Source organism: Mycena indigotica (assembly GCF_014461135.1).
Source record: "Mycena indigotica strain 171206Taipei chromosome Unknown Mind.scaff0005, whole genome shotgun sequence".
NCBI lineage: Eukaryota > Fungi > Basidiomycota > Agaricomycetes > Agaricales > Mycenaceae > Mycena > Mycena indigotica.
Genome location: NW_023503004.1, coordinates 5,000,739 through 5,015,053, shown reverse-complemented (window position 1 = coordinate 5,015,053; position 14,315 = coordinate 5,000,739). Strand labels below are relative to the sequence as shown.

Sequence of the window (14,315 nt, the reverse complement as noted above, 5' to 3'; positions counted from 1 at the left end):
TAGAGCTGCAGAAAGAAAAAAAAATTGTTGTTCTTCTTCTTCTTTCATACCTTTCACTCTATGAATCCATGTCATTCATACAGTCAAAGATATCAAAGAAGAAGAAAGAAGAAGAAGGTAGGTAGTAAAGGGGGGTTAAAAAATAGCTTTGAGTTTTATTGACTTCACTGTCACACCAGGCTGCAGTCCTGGATTTTTGTTTATAGACTTGTCAGGGCGTCCCCCAACAGAGTCTGGCTGTAAAATCCTAGAAAAAGTTAGAATTAAATGTATCCCCCAGAACCCATGAATACAAGAGGACAAAGTCCAAAGAATAGGCAAGCTCCACCAAGTTACAAGTTCAAGTTACTCAGAAGTTGACTGTAAACAGTGCTATGATGACTTCTGTCCTTCACTCTCACAACCCTTGGTTCGATTCAACAGCTACTCCCAATCAACTGAAGGAGATCACCCTTTCACCAGTGGGGAGGCCTCTTCTCAATGCCTAAGCATGAGCCCACCAATTACTCAAATGACCTTTTTCCCCTTGTTACAGGGTATTCAGCCAACCTCTTTCACTGCCAAAATGTGGTCCCATGTTAATCCATCTTTAAACAGTAGTACTGCTAGACAAAAGAACACTCAGCACCCAGAGGTCTTCCTCCTTACAGTAGGAAACTGAGGTGCTCAGCCAACCCCAGGAACAAATTTCAAAAAAGCGTGAAAACTGCTGTCCACAATTTCGCGCTCGAAATTATTTCCTTTTTGGGAAATTTCATTACCCCTCCACAACTCTCAGTTCTTATCCTCCTGCTTCTCATTTCAGCTTTTTAGCATCTCCAGCTCAATATCTTTCAATCCCTCTCTTCACTTTTCCCACAACTGAAATTACTTTGCTAACTGCCAGCGGACTTGCCGCGGAGGCCGCTAACTGCCAGCAGTTAATTTGCCGCGGAGTCCGTCACGCAAGATTCGGACTCGACTACAGTCACGCGCGTGACTCTCTCTCTTCTGTACCACCACCATCTGTGGCAACACAACCTCTCCGCGGCCTCTCCGCTGCTTCAGACGGCCCCGGGCCACGCGGCTCTGGTCTGCAAACTAGGCAACAACTGGGGTGGAATCTGGCGACAATGGCTCACCTCTGGGGCGGAAACACGCCACCGCGGATCGACGCGGAAACGGACTCAAGGCAACCAACTCACAACTGGGACTTCTGGCCGGAATCTCGCGAAAGCACGGCCCCACACCGCCTCAGATAGTCCAGAGCCGACGCCCAAGGTGCGCAAACACTCTTCCCCGCCGTTTTCATGGCCCCAATTCAGCACAAAACAGTCTACCGCGCGCGATCGCGACCGCCGATCGACGCGGAAACGGGCTCGAGAAGGGCCGCCGATGTCCTCGTCACGATGCTGGACTTTGGCGGCGATCCACCGGCCGGATGCGCGCCAGCAACGCGCCGGAAACTGCTCGTTTCGCGCCGAACAGGCCGTCGGCCACGTCCGGCCACGTTGGGGAAGACGGAGGGGACTTGACCCAGCCTGTTCGGCGCATCTAAGGCCTCTGCGGCGGGCTCCATCCGCGAGACTCGGCGTTGGCCGCGTCTTCCACAAAACTCAACAGCGCTGGGCGCGTTTCCGGCGCGTTTCGCCCGAGATTCTCAGGGATGCGAGGGGCAATATACCGCTCCATCTTCTGAGAGTTTCGAGCGGAACGAGCCAGTCGTTGGCCCTGCGCGGACCGGCCTCTGTTTCTGGAGGTCAGCGGCGTCCCGGCCCGTCTGCCGCGCGTTCGTAGCGAAAGCGCGCGCCCGCGTAGGGCCCATAGGTCTCTCCAACCCCGGCCAATCCCGCGCGAGACAACACCGCCGTTGTCGCGCAATCCCCCCTCTTCTCTCGGCCAGGATTGGCCCAATCTTGGCCCGTTTGGGCCACGAATGGCCTCGGCGTGCGTCCGCCGCGTCCAGGAAGACTGGGGGGACATATCCCAGCTGTCTCGGCGGGTCTCGGCGCTGTGCAACGCGCTGAACGGGCCGCGGTCGTTGTTGGCGGTGTTCCCCACAAGAACGGTGAGCGCTGAGCTCAGTTCTTGTTCGCGGCTTCTGAATTTCTTACCAGAGGCGGCGCCAGTGTGGTTCTCAAATCCCTGAAGGTTTCAAGAGGAACGGCCGAGCGGCTAGCTCTGCGCGCAACGGACGGGCCTGTTGCAAAAACCCGGAGCGGCGGGCCGAGTTCTCACGCGGCACGCTCGAGGCCGAGATGGTGGGAAGCGCCATTGGGCCTCTCCGCCTCCTGCAAATCTCAAGAGAAACGGCCCAGCGGTTGGGGATCTGCGCGCAGGACGAGCGCACGGCCTGCGCGCAGGCAGAACGCGATGCCGCGGTGGCACGGCTGCATGCGGTGGCCAGCGCGTGGACGCAGGTCGCGGAGCACCTCGCGCTCGCGGACGCACGGGCGCATGATGCGCGTGCGGGGTTCACGAGGCTTGTCAGGGAGGGCGGCGGGCCGCTCGTGTTGGCGGAGGCGGCGCCGCAGCTGAGTGTGCGGTATGAGGTGCTGCACCAGGGGGAGAACCGGGAGCGAAGGGAGAAGTATGCCGCGGGCCAGTCCGGGGCCGCTCAACACGCCCCGCATATTATTACGCAGCAGGCGCCCGTCCCCGGGCCAACAAGTTTGGGCAAGCGCCCCCGCGGAGAGCATGGGCTACTCGCCTGTGTACGGGTACAAGAAGCCGAGAGAGGGGGACTACGATGTGTGTATTCCTTTTTTTCTCTATCTATTAAGCTTACTCTTTTCAGTATGGCGCCTATTCCACTTCCACGCGGTCAAGCGCCGGGCACATCCCGGCACCGCCGACGCGGCACGCGACACACCCGCAGCCCGAGCGCGCAGCCTACCCGCCCGAGCGGCAGCTCTCGCAGCCGCACCCCGGCGCGCACCGCGAGCGCTCGCAGTCTGCGCAGAGCGAGGACGTCGACGCGATGCTGCTCGAGAGCGCGCGGGCACGCGCCGCGCGAGCGACTGGCGTGCGGGCCGGAGGGACAGCTCGAAGGGTGAGTATTTTAGTCTCTTTTTCCCTTCTTTTGCTCTGGGGTGGCGGAACTTCAGCGGGTCGCGTGATCAGTGGGACTCCCGCCCACGTTGTCGATCGCACCTTTTCCCTCCTGGTTCCACTCCTTCCCTGAACTGTTCCTCGTGTTGTGGTTTTTCGTTTTTTTTTCGTTGTTAGGTCTCGTGATGAGTGGGAGCCACGTCGTTAATCGGCGCTCGTGATCTGACGGGCCGGGATGTGCCTTGGAATTCCAAGGCGTGGAAGCCCGAGCCTCACGCCCGCTGAAGGCCTGGCCCGGCCCGAATGAACGCTCGGGCTGCCCGACCCCGGGCTGGGCCGGGCTTCGGGCTCCAAGCCCGCCGCGGCAGACCACTATCAATGATCGCACCTTTTCTCCCCTCGTTCCACTCCTTCCTTCTAACTGTTCCTCGTGTTTTTTTTTTTCTTCTTTTTGTTGTGTTCTGAAGGTCTCGTGATCAGTTTGATCGCAACTGTTCTCCCCTAGTTCCATTCCTTCCTTCTAACTGTTTCTCGCGTTTTGGTTTTAATTTTGTTCTGCCCTCGTTCCACTCCTGCCTTCTGTCGACTAACTCTTCCTCAGACAACTACTACGCGCAACACGCGGTGCCCCCTCCACCAGTCCCCGCCGCGCAGCCTCAACCTCAGTCCGCCGCGCAGCCGCTCGCTGCGCAGCCCACGCTCCCCGCCCCGCTGACCACGCCCGCCGCGCCGGCACCCCCCGCGCCGGCCTTCCCGGCCACCAACGCGCAGAACCAGCGCATCTGCCGGCAGTGCGGGATGGCCGGCCGCTACAAGGACGGGAAGTGCGTCGAGAAGTGGGGGCCGGGCCCGCTCGGGCCGGGCACGGTGTGCGACCGCTGCCGCAAGAAGATGAAGCGCGTCGAGCGACGCGGGACGGCGGAGGGCCTCGTCGGGAGCCAGGGGCAGATATTGCAGCCGCCGCCCGCACCACAGGCCCAGCAGCAGAGGGTGGCGAGGAGCGATACGGTGCTGAATGTTTCGCCGGGGCGCCCAGAGAGAGAGCGGCATGCGCATGCGCATGGACATGGGCAGGAGAGCGGGCTGCGGTCGTCGCTGTCCGGCCCGGCGCAGGCAAGGACGCAGCACCGGCCGAGCCCGCCTGCCCCGCCGGCGCACGTGCCTTCCCGGGCCGCGCACCGCGAAGTCCAGGCACCGGGGATCCTGCCCCCGCTCGCGCTCTCGATGGGCGGCGCGGCGCGCACGCGCAGCCCGGGCACGATCGAGCACGGGGCGCGGCATGGTCGGTCGCCGAAGCACCAGCGCGACCCGTACGCGGACGAGGAGGAGGAGGAGGATGCGGAGGCGGATGCGGAGGCGGAGACGGAGGAGGTGGACGAGATCAACGACGACGGGGAGCCCGGGCCGGCCGCGGAGATGGACAGCGAGCTGCTCGACGCGGTGGACGCGGCCGAGGGCCGGAGACGCTCCGTCGAGTCGCATGCGAGCGGGTCGCGGTCTGGTTCGGGGCGCGAGGATTGATTAAGAGGGGGTGATATGTTTTCTTTTTTTGCATTCTGCTGTTGGATAGTATAGTATGGTGTCTGTGTATAAGTCTGAGTTTGTTCTGTAGCAAGTATATTATTTTGTCTGGTTGTGATACTTGTGGGTTCTGTCTAGTATTGATAAACTCTCAGGCGAACTCCGCACGACCAAGGACGCACTCCCGCGCGCATCCCTCGGCGCTCCACTGAGGTGACGCGGCAAGGCTTTCTCACAGACGGCCGCACTGATCCAGCCCAACCTCGGACAAGCGGCATTGGCCATATATAGTTCCAGAATATTGTGTAGATATGTGTGGCAGATGGTGTGCAATATATGATTTTGTCTGAATTTAATTCAGAGTGCTATATTAGATGTAAGCAACACTCTCTATTGGTGTAATCAGTAGTTTGCCCACATCTAAATTGTCAACAATGGCCAATCATTCAAGAATGAAAGAATCAGTAGATAACTATTAGTTCTCACAAACTGACCCTGAGATCAATTTGGTACAAACACTATTGTATCAGATTGACATTGTTAAGTTTGGCACATTATTGTATTCACATCTGCTTACATAAGCCGCTTTTTACAGATGTACTAAGGCTTAGAATAAACAGATATATGTTGGGCTGGCTGCGAACCTGGCCGAATTGAGGGCTAGGTTTGGTTCGGAATGGCCTTTATGCCGAACACTGCATTCAGTCCGGTTTGACTAGACCTGGACATGTATCAAGTTCGACACACATTTGTAGGGCTTTCAAGTCCCTTTCCGACCATATAGGACCCATTCAGAAATGGTAGAGATATAACCTTAATACTGTTCTGAAATTACATTTTGTTCTAGAAAGCCAATTCAACATTCATTTTGTAGTCAATGAATTTGTAATTGAAGACCCCATTATAGGCCTTTGAAATACCTTTCAAGACCCATTTTAAGAGCTTTAGAAATGACTGAGATACAGCCCTAATACTGTTTGGAGTACTTGTGATTTTGTGAGTCGATACAGTCAACAACTGCCACTTTGTATCCCAATAAAAGTCAGTCAATTTGTATGGAACACATTTCCAGCCAAACACAAATTTGTAGCCCTTTCAAATACGTCTCTGACCATATAAGAACCATCTCAATCCAACCAGAACTCATTGAGAAATAACTCTAATACTGTTTGTATAAACTGGCATTCAGGTCCTGGAAGTGTCCCAATAGACTGGCACCAAAGTCAATTTAAGGCAATATAACTGAGTTAATTTGTATTTGTAGCCCCTGGAATTCCCTTTCTAACCATATAGAAACCATCCCAAACCGCCCAGAACTGACAGAGATATGAGCCTAATACTATTTTAAAAGAAGGTCAATTTCAGTCAATACAACTGTCATTTTGTAGTCAACAAATTTTGAGTTGACCACCATGTTATAAGCCCTTCAAATACCTTTCTGACCATATGAAAACCATCTCAATCCAACAAGAACTCATTGAGATAAAGCCTAAAATCAACTTGAGTCAATACAGTCAATAGCCGCAGTGTCAATGGATTTGTGATCAACTAAACATGAGTTGAATACAAAGTTGTAGTCCTTCTAAAGACCTTTCTAACCATATATGAACCATCAAGAAATTCAACAGTTTAACCTTAACTGCCACAGTGTATCCTAATACAAGTCAGTCATTTTGTAATCAACATATTTGCAGTTGAGGCCATATTTGTAGACCCTTCAAATACCTTTCTGACCATATAAGAACCATCTCAAACCGACCGGAACTCACAGAGATATGAGCCTATTACTGTTTCAAAAGACTCTGGATTGGGTCAGTAATTTGCATTTTGCAAGGCAAGTATTGACTTCAAGCCAAAGTGTAAACTGAGCAGTTAGGTCTTGGAAGTGCCGCTACAGACTGGCACCAAAATATGCACAAGTCAATCTGAGTCAATACAGGCAACAACTGCCACAGTGTGTTGTAACAAAAGTCATTAGATTTGTAGTCAATCAAGCAAAAGTTGAATACAAAGTCGGATTCCTTTTGAAGACCTTTCTAACCATATACAAACCATCCAAAACTATCACTATATAACATTTACTGCCACAGTATTTTCTAATAAAAGTCAGTCAATTTGTAGCAAACATGTTTTCAGTTGAAGACTAGTTTGTAGGCCTTCAAAATACCTTTCTAACCATATATGACCCATCTCGAAAGCTTCAGAACTCACTGAGATAAAGTCCTATTACTGTTTCAAAAGACTCTGGATTGGGAAAGTATATTGCATTTTGTGAAGCAAGTATTGACTTTAAGCCAAACTGTAAACTGGGAAGTTAGGTCTCAGGAGTGCCGCTATGAACCCACACCAAAATATACACAAGTCAGAATGAGTCAATAGAGTCAATGGCTGCTGCAGTAACTACTGATAAAAGTTCTTAGATTTGTAGGAAAGTGACAATGAGTTGAATACAAAGTTAGAGTCCTTTTAAAGGCCTTTCCAACCATATACAAACCATCAAGAAATTCAATAGTGTAAGCTTAACTGCTACAGTATCTTGTAGTAAAACTCAGTCAATTTGTAGCAAACATGTTTTCAGTTGAAGGCCAGTTTGTAGGCCTTGCAAATACCTTTCTGACCATATAGAAACCATGGTCAACAGATCAGAACTCATCGAGATATAAGCCTATTAGTGTTTTGAACCTGGCCCTAAAAGACACTCGTGATTTTTCAATCTTTTGCATTTTCCAGCCTAACCATTCAGAAATTGACTATAGTCTGAACTGAACCTAACCTTCAATTTGTGATATCTACAACTTTGTCTGCCAACTTCCACCTGGCAGTTAAGTGAGACTGGCCCTAAAGTGCTTAATTACTTAGTCTTGAAGTGTCAATGGCCCTGGCAGTAAGTTAGTAGCGGTCAGTAAGGTTCAGTCCAAGTGATCCACCAAGGCAGCCCTAAAGTCAGACTCAGTCAGTCTCAACTTATCTCCCCTAAAGTTGGCAGTAGCAGTCTAAGACTCAGTCAGTAGCGGTCATAGTTCAGTCAACCTAATTTACTAGGCTGGCCCTAAAGTAGTCTGGCAGTTAGAGTCAGTAGCGCTCAGTCTCACTCAATATAACACAAGAATATAATAACAAGAATATAATAACAAGAATATAATAACAAGAATATAAGAAAAAAGAGGCAATGAAGGAGCCGGCCCTAAAGTGGAATGGGTCCAAAACCCGATCCTTCAGCAGGCCCTAAAGTAGAGCTGCAGAAAGAAAAAAAAAATACTGTTGTTCTTCTTCTTTCATACCTTTCACTCTATGAATCCATGTCATTCATACAGTCAAAGATATCAAAGAAGAAGAAAGAAGAAGAAGGTAGGTAGTAAAGGGGGGTTAAAAAATAGCTTTGAGTTTTATTGACTTCACTGTCACACCAGGCTGCAGTCCTGGATTTTTGTTTATAGACTTGTCAGGGCGTCCCCCCAACAGAGTCTGGCTGTAAAATCCTAGAAAAAGTTAGAATTAAATGTATCCCCCAGAACCCATGAATACAAGAGGACAAAGTCCAAAGAATAGGCAAGCTCCACCAAGTTACAAGTTCAAGTTACTCAGAAGTTGACTGTAAACAGTGCTATGATGACTTCTGTCCTTCACTCTCACAACCCTTGGTTCGATTCAACAGCTACTCCCAATCAACTGAAGGAGATCACCCTTTCACCAGTGGGGAGGCCTCTTCTCAATGCCTAAGCATGAGCCCACCAATTACTCAAATGACCTTTTTCCCCTTGTTACAGGGTATTCAGCCAACCTCTTTCACTGCCAAAATGTGGTCCCATGTTAATCCATCTTTAAACAGTAGTACTGCTAGACAAAAGAACACTCAGCACCCAGAGGTCTTCCTCCTTACAGTAGGAAACTGAGGTGCTCAGCCAACCCCAGGAACAAATTTCAAAAAAGCGTGAAAACTGCTGTCCACAATTTCGCGCTCGAAATTATTTCCTTTTGGGAAATTTCATTACCCCTCCACAACTCTCAGTTCTTATCCTCCTGCTTCTCATTTCAGCTTTTTAGCATCTCCAGCTCAATATCTTTCAATCCCTCTCTTCACTTTTCCCACAACTGAAATTACTTTGCTAACTGCCAGCGGACTTGCCGCGGAGGCCGCTAACTGCCAGCAGTTAATTTGCCGCGGAGTCCGTCACGCAAGATTCGGACTCGACTACAGTCACGCGCGTGACTCTCTCTCTTCTGTACCACCACCATCTGTGGCAACACAACCTCTCCGCGGCCTCTCCGCTGCTTCAGACGGCCCCGGGCCACGCGGCTCTGGTCTGCAAACTAGGCAACAACTGGGGTGGAATCTGGCGACAATGGCTCACCTCTGGGGCGGAAACACGCCACCGCGGATCGACGCGGAAACGGACTCAAGGCAACCAACTCACAACTGGGACTTCTGGCCGGAATCTCGCGAAAGCACGGCCCCACACCGCCTCAGATAGTCCAGAGCCGACGCCCAAGGTGCGCAAACACTCTTCCCCGCCGTTTTCATGGCCCCAATTCAGCACAAAACAGTCTACCGCGCGCGATCGCGACCGCCGATCGACGCGGAAACGGGCTCGAGAAGGGCCGCCGATGTCCTCGTCACGATGCTGGACTTTGGCGGCGATCCACCGGCCGGATGCGCGCCAGCAACGCGCCGGAAACTGCTCGTTTCGCGCCGAACAGGCCGTCGGCCACGTCCGGCCACGTTGGGGAAGACGGAGGGGACTTGACCCAGCCTGTTCGGCGCATCTAAGGCCTCTGCGGCGGGCTCCATCCGCGAGACTCGGCGTTGGCCGCGTCTTCCACAAAACTCAACAGCGCTGGGCGCGTTTCCGGCGCGTTTCGCCCGAGATTCTCAGGGATGCGAGGGGCAATATACCGCTCCATCTTCTGAGAGTTTCGAGCGGAACGAGCCAGTCGTTGGCCCTGCGCGGACCGGCCTCTGTTTCTGGAGGTCAGCGGCGTCCCGGCCCGTCTGCCGCGCGTTCGTAGCGAAAGCGCGCGCCCGCGTAGGGCCCATAGGTCTCTCCAACCCCGGCCAATCCCGCGCGAGACAACACCGCCGTTGTCGCGCAATCCCCCCTCTTCTCTCGGCCAGGATTGGCCCAATCTTGGCCCGTTTGGGCCACGAATGGCCTCGGCGTGCGTCCGCCGCGTCCAGGAAGACTGGGGGGACATATCCCAGCTGTCTCGGCGGGTCTCGGCGCTGTGCAACGCGCTGAACGGGCCGCGGTCGTTGTTGGCGGTGTTCCCCACAAGAACGGTGAGCGCTGAGCTCAGTTCTTGTTCGCGGCTTCTGAATTTCTTACCAGAGGCGGCGCCAGTGTGGTTCTCAAATCCCTGAAGGTTTCAAGAGGAACGGCCGAGCGGCTAGCTCTGCGCGCAACGGACGGGCCTGTTGCAAAAACCCGGAGCGGCGGGCCGAGTTCTCACGCGGCACGCTCGAGGCCGAGATGGTGGGAAGCGCCATTGGGCCTCTCCGCCTCCTGCAAATCTCAAGAGAAACGGCCCAGCGGTTGGGGATCTGCGCGCAGGACGAGCGCACGGCCTGCGCGCAGGCAGAACGCGATGCCGCGGTGGCACGGCTGCATGCGGTGGCCAGCGCGTGGACGCAGGTCGCGGAGCACCTCGCGCTCGCGGACGCACGGGCGCATGATGCGCGTGCGGGGTTCACGAGGCTTGTCAGGGAGGGCGGCGGGCCGCTCGTGTTGGCGGAGGCGGCGCCGCAGCTGAGTGTGCGGTATGAGGTGCTGCACCAGGGGGAGAACCGGGAGCGAAGGGAGAAGTATGCCGCGGGCCAGTCCGGGGCCGCTCAACACGCCCCGCATATTATTACGCAGCAGGCGCCCGTCCCCGGGCCAACAAGTTTGGGCAAGCGCCCCCGCGCGGAGAGCATGGGCTACTCGCCTGTGTACGGGTACAAGAAGCCGAGAGAGGGGGACTACGATGTGTGTATTCCTTTTTTTCTCTATCTATTAAGCTTACTCTTTTCAGTATGGCGCCTATTCCACTTCCACGCGGTCAAGCGCCGGGCACATCCCGGCACCGCCGACGCGGCACGCGACACACCCGCAGCCCGAGCGCGCAGCCTACCCGCCCGAGCGGCAGCTCTCGCAGCCGCACCCCGGCGCGCACCGCGAGCGCTCGCAGTCTGCGCAGAGCGAGGACGTCGACGCGATGCTGCTCGAGAGCGCGGGCACGCGCCGCGCGAGCGACTGGCGTGCGGGCCGGAGGGACAGCTCGAAGGGTGAGTATTTTAGTCTCTTTTTCCCTTCTTTTGCTCTGGGGTGGCGGAACTTCAGCGGGTCGCGTGATCAGTGGGACTCCCGCCCACGTTGTCGATCGCACCTTTTCCCTCCTGGTTCCACTCCTTCCCTGAACTGTTCCTCGTGTTGTGGTTTTTCGTTTTTTTTCGTTGTTAGGTCTCGTGATGAGTGGGAGCCACGTCGTTAATCGGCGCTCGTGATCTGACGGGCCGGGATGTGCCTTGGAATTCCAAGGCGTGGAAGCCCGAGCCTCACGCCCGCTGAAGGCCTGGCCCGGCCCGAATGAACGCTCGGGCTGCCCGACCCCGGGCTGGGCCGGGCTTCGGGCTCCAAGCCCGCCGCGGCAGACCACTATCAATGATCGCACCTTTTCTCCCCTCGTTCCACTCCTTCCTTCTAACTGTTCCTCGTGTTTTTTTTTTCTTCTTTTTGTTGTGTTCTGAAGGTCTCGTGATCAGTTTGATCGCAACTGTTCTCCCCTAGTTCCATTCCTTCCTTCTAACTGTTTCTCGCGTTTTGGTTTTAATTTTGTTCTGCCCTCGTTCCACTCCTGCCTTCTGTCGACTAACTCTTCCTCAGACAACTACTACGCGCAACACGCGGTGCCCCCTCCACCAGTCCCCGCCGCGCAGCCTCAACCTCAGTCCGCCGCGCAGCCGCTCGCTGCGCAGCCCACGCTCCCCGCCCCGCTGACCACGCCCGCCGCGCCGGCACCCCCGCGCCGGCCTTCCCGGCCACCAACGCGCAGAACCAGCGCATCTGCCGGCAGTGCGGGATGGCCGGCCGCTACAAGGACGGGAAGTGCGTCGAGAAGTGGGGGCCGGGCCCGCTCGGGCCGGGCACGGTGTGCGACCGCTGCCGCAAGAAGATGAAGCGCGTCGAGCGACGCGGGACGGCGGAGGGCCTCGTCGGGAGCCAGGGGCAGATATTGCAGCCGCCGCCCGCACCACAGGCCCAGCAGCAGAGGGTGGCGAGGAGCGATACGGTGCTGAATGTTTCGCCGGGGCGCCCAGAGAGAGAGCGGCATGCGCATGGACATGGACATGGGCAGGAGAGCGGGCTGCGGTCGTCGCTGTCCGGCCCGGCGCAGGCAAGGACGCAACACCGGCCGAGCCCGCCCGCCCCGCCCGCGCCTTCCCGGGCCGCCCACCGCGAAGTCCAGGCGCAGGCCCCGGGGATCCTGCCCCCGCTCGCGCTCGCGCTGTCGACACGCACGCGCAGCCCCGAGCAGCACGGCGCGCGGGCGAAGCACCAGCACCACCGCGACCCGTACGCGGACGAGGAGGAGGAGGAGGATGCGGAGGCGGATGCGGAGGCGGAGACGGAGGAGGTGGACGAGATCAACGACGACGGGGAGCCCGGGCCGGCTGCGGAGATGGACAGCGAGCTGCTCGACGCGGTGGACGCGGCCGAGGGCCGGAGACGGTCTGTGGAGTCGCATGCGAGCGGGTCGCGGTCCGGCTCGGGGCGCGAGGATTAACCGTGGAGGAAGGGGTGTTATGGGTTTCTTGATTTTTTGCGTTCTCCGTTCTGCTGTCGTATAGTATAGTATGGTGTTTGTGTATAAGTCCTGCCTTTGTTTGTAGCAAGCATATTATTTCGTCTGGTCGTGATGTGCACTTCGTCTATTACTACAATTCCCGGACTACCGGCCAGCTGGACACTTGTTGCAGCCGGCGCCGATATCACCACGATAGTTATTGAATACCATTTGTTGCTTCTTCTGACTTGTTTCGGGTGATGTTGAAGTCAGAGAGACAGCTTGAGGTTTCTAGGCATTATGCATGATTAGTAATATAGCACTGCTCCAAAGTCATCAACTAGGTTATTGCTTTATTACAATGTCAAGCAGTGATGCACCGAAGGCCTTAATAAATGGCCTAGCTATATGGGAAGGCCTTAGCCCTTAGCCTAAGGCTTACCCCTTAGCAAGGGCTAAGGTCTTAGCATCCCAAAAAGGAAATTTCCGTCACAACAAAATATATAAAATAAATGTACTTTACGGCTGGAAAACCTCATCATCGTCAATCTCAATTGCCCCATCATCAACCGTATCATCCTCTGCATCCAGCTCCGCCATAACCTGCATATACCGCTCTTCTTCCTCACGTGCCCTCCGGGATACCCGAGTGCGAAGTGACTCTTTGAGTGGTGAGGTGCCAAAGAGATTGCGCAAGATGAGCTTGCGCCACTGTCGTGGGCGACGCGGGAACTAATCGTCAGCCAGGATAACAGCATCATCATTATTCTCCACATCACCTGGAGCCACATCGTCACCTGCTTCCTCCACTGCCTGAGCCGCCTCGCGTGATTCAGCAATCCAGCCTGCCATTGCTATTCGCCAAGCTGAGCGGGACTGCACAAGCGCCCGTCCGCGCTCTGATGGGTCTTCATCATCTTGGTCTTGCAAAAGGTTGGCATAGCGTGGGATGGCAAGAAGAGCAGCGACATCCTTGTGGTTAGCACGTGCACGTCGCTCCTTGAACAGTCCTGCCGCCTGATGCTCTGATCGAATTTTTGAATGCACCTATATACTGTCAGTTCAGAATCCGATGTGAAGTAGGCAACAAACCAGCAACAACTCTTTCGTCTTGTCCAAGCCGAGGCGGTTTCGACGATCCTTTGTTGTCTCCTTCACAAAAGAAAAGACCCGCTCAACGGCGGCTTGGTTCACAATGATCCCAAAGATGACCAGCGCTAACTCGGCAAGATCACGCGCATCAGTCTTAAGGTATCCGTTCCACCATTGATTGGTGTCCCGAGACTAAAAGAGTAGCAGTTAGCGTGTTCATTGAGGTCAGGTATAATGGTACCTCATCAATCGCATACTTGTCTCCACGTGCAACGTGCTCTGCCCATGCCTTGAAGGCGTTGATACCTGAAAGATAATCGCCGACAGCATCTGAGACCCGCTTCTCCCCTGCGACTGTAGCAGTTGAGCCTGGACGGAGCGCAAGACGACAGTACATCTGTGAGAAAGTCAGGAGGGAGGGAGGGACCAGACACCACACACCTGAACGACAATATCAATAACTTTGAAATGGTCCAGATTGGCGGTGTCGCTGAAGCACGATAGCTGCTCCCAGGGATTCAGTATCAATGCAACCACCTACCAATTCCATTTATCCTTTCATATTAGAATGAACGGCCCGCTGGGCTGCGCATTCTAACATGAAGGGATGATCCCAAATGCCCTATGCTGCAATAAATACTCCAATAATTCTGCAACATCTCTAAGTTCTCAAGTCCCTTAGCGCTAAGTCCCTTCTACGCTGCTAATGCTGCAATAATCCACTGCTATCTAAGTTAGTTTCCTAAATTGGCAAATATGACATAAATAGTGATAATAGTCATACTTTCTCTACTTAAGCAACAACTTGAAAGTATACTATATGAGAATGTCAGATCCTGTTGTCCTGGTCACAATGTCACATAGTATAAGTATAATGTATGTGACAAAATCCTTCAAAATGAAACTTTGTC

At 54.3% G+C, this 14,315-nt stretch overlaps 1 protein-coding gene across 1 annotated transcript; it reads left to right on the top strand.

The window, feature by feature from the left end:
• Positions 1–1,915: 1,915 nt before the first annotated feature.
• Positions 1,916–4,551, top strand: MIND_00648500 (uncharacterized protein; the record flags this gene model as incomplete). Its single annotated transcript, XM_037363216.1, has 4 exons — positions 1,916–2,047; positions 2,097–2,730; positions 2,777–3,031; positions 3,632–4,551. The coding sequence occupies 4 exons, from the start codon at positions 1,916–1,918 to the stop codon at positions 4,549–4,551; spliced, it is 1,941 nt and encodes a 646-aa protein (XP_037221137.1).
• Positions 4,552–14,315: the final 9,764 nt, after the last annotated feature.